Source organism: Malaclemys terrapin, chromosome 7, assembly GCF_027887155.1.
Source record: "Malaclemys terrapin pileata isolate rMalTer1 chromosome 7, rMalTer1.hap1, whole genome shotgun sequence".
In the NCBI taxonomy this organism is placed as follows: Eukaryota; Metazoa; Chordata; order Testudines; family Emydidae; genus Malaclemys; species Malaclemys terrapin.
In genome coordinates, this window is record NC_071511.1 from 10,395,584 (window position 1) to 10,401,583 (window position 6,000).

General features: G+C 48.7%; 1 protein-coding gene across 1 annotated transcript in view; it reads right to left on the minus strand.

The window, feature by feature from the left end:
* EIF4E3 (eukaryotic translation initiation factor 4E family member 3) overlaps positions 1 to 5,580 on the minus strand; it is a 29,590-nt gene extending 24,010 nt beyond the window's left edge. The window contains exon 1 of the mRNA XM_054034908.1: positions 5,352 to 5,580. Within this exon, the coding sequence (XP_053890883.1) occupies positions 5,352 to 5,521 (170 nt within the window). The 5' untranslated portion in view covers positions 5,522 to 5,580. The remainder of the gene's footprint in view (positions 1 to 5,351) is intronic.
* Between the last annotated feature and the right edge of the window lie 420 nt (positions 5,581 to 6,000).

Sequence of the window (6,000 nt, forward strand, 5' to 3'; positions counted from 1 at the left end):
AAAAGGAGGAGGAAAACAGTTTAATTTTCATGTACTAAATGCTCCTTTCTAGTTTTGGAACACTTGCAAAATTCTACTTTTAGGTTATGTTCTATCACTTTTTAAAACGTTATATTGTCTTTTTTTTTTAAAGCTGGCAGCTACCTTGATCTTTTATGATGCAGCTAAATTATTAACATTTGAAGATCATACACATGACCTTCCTTGTCCAACTGCTGAATAATAATTTTCTCCAAGATACTTCCATCATTCTCATTTTCCTAAAACATAAGTGGGACAAGATATCAGCACACAATACGTAATGAGGAATACCGTAGTCACACATACTGAAAAAAGCTTACTGCCTGTGAGAAATGCAAGTGTACAACTTTTCATATGCGAATGAGATAATGCAAATGAAATAGAACTCTGTCACAGGATTAGTTCCCAAATGTTATTTTATGCGCCCAGACACTTATACAACATAAACGTTGATGGGAGGTGAAGCAGAGACATTTATTTTTCAAAGCAGGAAATATTAATCAAATTACTATTATAATGCAATGAGATTAAATTTAAATCATCCATTTGGTAGTACACCAGGCACAAGTAATGTATGTGTGTGTGTCTGTTACAAATTATTATTTATCTGATATATACTTGTTATAAGAGAATGGACTTGATGGAGATGTATAAATTCCTTGGAGGTCTTTTAACATATGTTATGGAACTCTCTCCCTCAATACAGTATCGTAATTTAAAGTTACCAGAGGTTACAGACAATTCTACACACCTACCTCAATGTTTTCTTGATACTTAGAAGCCATTTCATCTAGCATTTCAAAACAAGTCTGGAGTAACATTATTTTTAATGGTAGGCAAAAATACTATTCCCTGTCATGAAATAGTCTCTTCACCTCCCCCCCCCCCCACATTAAGTGGTTTTAGAAGCAAATGAAAAATATAATGTATGTATTTATAGATAAAGTTGGGCACTGTTTGGATATATTTCAGTTATTTACAACTCATTACAGATGGTACAAGCCTAAGCACCAATCCTGCAACAATCAGGTCTGCATAGGTGGATGCTTCCGCCCAGAGCCACTTCAATGAGACTTTGCATAAGCACAGAGGTCTGCCCACACAAAGATAAGTGCAGGATTGGGGCCCTGCATATCAAAAGCTACCTTCTGTTTTTATGCTTTAAGCTCATATTTATTTTTAATGTATAAAACACCTATTCTGTTTTCTGCCATCCTTCTCTCGACATGAATCCATTATTTGTTCACCTCTTCCTTATGACTAGTAAATGCACAAAAATAATATTTTGTGTATTACGAGTATGAAGATCACTAGAAACTTTTGACTTCTGAGTCATACCTTTAGAATTATATATTGCACAACCTTCAACTCCTAACTGGTTAGAAGGGGCTTGTCAGACAACTCAGTAATGCAAAAACATATATTCCAGTTCGGTGGTGTTTAATTTAACTATTTTTATTAATTTAAAATAAGTAAAAATGTACACTATCATATGTACTTATATGAGGTAGTTAAGGCAAAAGTTAGTAAAAAAATCAATTTTAAAAATTCTGAAATAGGATGGGCTTTTTTAACATTTCATAATATATAATTCAACACTTTGACATGGATCTTAAACTTTCTTTGCTGTTGGCCACAAGAGATAAACATGCACATCTCCAAATGGCTGTGTAGATCAACTGGGAACAAATCCAATTGACAAATCAGCTTCAGGGTAGCTAACTCCATCAGGGTCTGAATGGTTATTTAACACTTTAGGCCGTGATCCTGCAAATACTTATGACTTAAACTCAATGGGATTACTCAAGTGAGTGTTTGCAGAATCAGAAGATCCTCTTGTGTATTCTCAAAGGTTTCGCCATATTTCTCAATTAAACAGTTAATAAGACACAGTGAAAATATTTTTTACCAGAGATACTAGGATAGAAAAGAACTTGTGATTCTTTTTTTAAAAAGATTATATTTCTCCAAAGAGGATAGTTGTAGAAAGTCAAAGATTGTGTGACAGCATGAGGAAGAGGCTTCAATTTCTGAACTCTTGTGGGTTTTGCATTGTTCCTGTATGTCCATCTGTAAGCATCACCAGTATCAATTCCAGTGTTGATAATTGCCCACGTTTAAGACTGTGGGTTTGTCATGGAGGTCACGTAAGTCATGGATTCCATGACTTTCCGTGACCTCCAGGACTTCTGCAGCAGCTCAAGGGCAGCTCAGGCAGCCCCTGTACCAGTCGCACTGGCCGCTGCTGGGGCAGTCTCGGGATACCGCACCTCTCCCCGCTCCCAGCAGCAGAGTTTGGGTGTGGGCGCTGGCAGGGGGTTGGGGCATGGGATGGGGTGAGGTGGGCTGTGGGCGGCGCTTACTTGGGGGGCTCCCCAGAAGCAGTGACATCCCCCTCACTCAGCTGCTACGCGGAGGCATGGCCAGGCACCACTGCACGCTGCCTCTGCCCAGCTCGCGGCCTGCCCCACCCCCCAGTACCCAGGCCGCCCTCCTTCAGACACCCCCCTCTCCCCCGCCCAACTTTTAGTCAGGGGTATATAGTAAAAGTCATGGACAGGTCACGGGCCGTGAATTTTTGTTTACTGCCCGTGACTTTTACTAAAAATACCCGTGACTAAAACGTAACCTTACCCATGTTTCAGCTACAGAGTAAGGTAAAGCTCCTAAAAAAAGTCAAGTAGGTAAAATGTTAGGTGACCATTAGATATTCACTTAACTAAATCTTACATTAGTGAAGCAAATTCCTCTAGAAAGCTCACTTCTGCTGGACCATCTATAAGAAGTGAGTTGATACAGTTTTAAAAAATTATAAATTTAGGCCACAGTCCTTCAAATAACTCAGTGTAGGTAGATCCCTGAACCTACATATAATCACGTTAAAGTCGGGGAAGGAGGCATTGCACATGTTAAGTCAGTTTCAGGATCAAGGCATTAAAGAAACTATCAAGGTGTGTACAAGCCTTAAGTGAAATAACAGCATGATCTTATAAATATAACCATTAGCCTACTGTTATTTCCCTTACAAGCATTATGTCTAAATTTAGGGCTTGAAACAACACTATTACCTGAAGCAATGTTTGTTTATTATACTACGAAGAAAAGCCATTACTGAAATTTATTTTCTTAATGTTATGACTATAGTATTAGAAAAAGTTAAAGCTATCAACTAGTGGTATATAAAAATGTTTTGTTTAATGTCTATACTAGCTACATATAGAAAGTCAGGGTGAGACAAATAACTCGCCATCATTCAACCTGTGTTACAAAAGACACCGGTGAAGATCAGGGCTGTTTTTCTGTGTTTTTATGCTTATTTTTAGAAAGATCATATCAAAACCCTAGAGTATGTTGTGAGTAATAGCAGTAATCAATGGATACCTATTTGCCAAAATAGTCTAGGTTGTTTACCATAAAACAAATAAAACTTAATTTGCTAAAACATTAATATAGACGGCCTGTAGCAACTGAACTGCATTGTCAGTGTTTAATTTAGATCATAAACACTATGGCACTGGGACAATTTCTTCTTCTGTACTGCACTCATTGCACTGCAGGTGCTCAATAACTAGCAATAAGAGTATTTCAGGAAACTTGGTGAGCTCTTACTCCTTTAAAAATTCATTTATGATCTTATTAAGTGTCAGCATTACAAAGAAGTTTTGTTTTTATTACTGTCGTCCTTCACTTCATGTTCTAATTTGTTGTGTTGTTCACGTATTAAACAGCGGCCATAAACATGGCAACATTTCAGCAGCAGCTGAAATGATCCCTGCATACAGGTTGAACATTAGTTTGTAAAGCCCTGTGGGGGGGAAAGGTGCTAATGAAATCCAAGATGTTGTAAGAAATTGTATTAGTTTCAGGCCACAGCTGACTAATAGGAAGCAGCTTTTTATTTATGGCTCCTGGACTCATTCTCTGGTTACAACCCAGTTCTGTAGGACAACAAGCCAATCTCACATTATGAAGTTTGGGTAAAGGGGTGTGTATGAGAGGGTAGGTTTCAGGATTTCATTCTGAGATGGAGTTAAAGGAGTTAGGAATGGGGTGAAAGGATTAAGTGTTGACTTTAGGGTGAGACAGTCAAAAATGGGGGCAGGCACCCAACTTTCACTCTAAGCAGTTAGGAATGGAGCAGTGTCAGGTTTGAGTCTGGACTGTGGCAGTTAGGAGTGTGGGGGTGAGTGGGCTGGGACAGTTAGGAGCAGTGGGGGGGCTTCTACTCTGGGCTGGGAGAGGGTCCCCCTGCTGCTCAGCCCCATGTCTTTGGGGTTATGGAGCTGGTCTCTCACCCCCTGGCAGAGCCTGCAAGGCAGAGAAGACCAGACCCAGACCCTGGTCGGAGAGACACAGCAGCGTTGAGCCCTGGGCCTGGGGGGTCAGGACAGGGGTCCCTATGCTGGGGGGGGGAAGGTGTCTCACAGAGGGTCCCTAGGCGGGGGGGGGGGGGCTGTCTCGTGAGGCCTAGCGGAGAGTGTGTGTGTGTGTGTGGGGGGGGGTTGTTTGTCAGGCAGAGGATGGGGGGGGGGGGGTAATCGCGCTGGGTCCCTGGGCCCGGGGGAGGCGGGGATCTCATAAGGCCTGGCGGAGGGTCCCTGGGCCCGGGTGTGTGGGTCAGGTGGAGAGTCCGTGGGCCCAGGCGGGTCTTGCGGGGGAGGTATTGAGGAGAGTCCCTGAGGGCCCGGGGGTCAGGCGGCCCGGGGGGCGGTATCGCGGAGGGTCTCAGGGCCCGGGGGGGGGGGGGGGTCAGGCGGGCAGCCCCGCGGCCCGGGGGGGGTATCGCGGAGGGTCCCTGGGCCCGGGGGCGGAGGGGCTGCCCAGGGGGTATCGCGGAGGGTCCCTGGGCCCCGGGGGGGGGGGGTCAGGCGGGCAGTCCCGCGGCCCGGGGGGGGTATCGCGGAGGGTCCCTGGGCCTGGGGGCGGGCGGGGGGGGGGCTGCCCAGGGGGTATCGCGGAGGGTCTCCGGGCCCGGGGGGGGTTTCGCGGAGGGTCCCTGGGCCCGGGGGGGGGGGGGTCAGGCGGGCAGTCCCTGGGCCCGGGGGGGGGGGTATCGCGGAGGGTCCCTGGGCCCCGGGGGGGGGGTCAGGCGGGCAGTCCCGCGGCGGGGGGGGGGTATCGCGGAGGGTCCCTGGGCCCGGGGGCGGGCAGGGGGGGGGCTGCCCAGGGGGTATCGCGGAGGGTCCCTGGGCCCGGGGATCAGGCGGCCCGGGGGGGGGGTATCGCGGAGGGTCTCCGGGCCTGGGGGGGGGGGGGTCAGGCGGGCAGTCCCGCGGCGGGGGGGGGTATCGCGGAGGGTCCCTGGGCCCCGGGCGCAGCCCCGCACTCACTTGTCCAGCCAGAAGGTCCATGGCGAGTGCAGCGGGATCCCGCCCGGCTCGGGCTCCAGGCTGCGCAGCTGCTGTTGGTTGATGGGCACCGGGTCCTCGTCGCCCTCCTGCGCGGGCGGCGGGTGCGGGGGCTCCGGGCCCGGCTGGCTCTCGGGGGGGCTCAGCGCCATCGCCCTGCGCTTCCTCCCGCCGGCCTGCCGAGGCTGTCAGGGCCTCCCGTCCCCGGCCTGCCACCCCCGCGCCGGGCAGCAGGGGGCGCCGCGCCGGCCGGCCGGGACCCACGGACGGGGAGGGGAGGGGAGGGGAGAGGAGGGGGCAGCCAGCGGGACTCGCAGAAGGAGCGGGACAGACACACGGACAAGGGGAGAGACAGACAAGGGCGGGCAGGGATGGGGGGGAGGGAGGGAGGGACAGACACACAGACCAAGAGGGAGACTCAGACAATGCGAGGGACAGACACCCAGAGCCTAGGAGAGTTGCCAGCCCTCCAGGAGTGCCCTGGAGTCTCCAGCAATTAATATTAAATCTGTCCTTAAAGATTATGTCCTGTGATGAAACCTTCAAGGAAGACGTCCAACCTAAATTGGTAGCCCTAAGCCTAATGGAAGGGGACAGACAGATGAGAACGGGGGAGGACACAGGGACACAG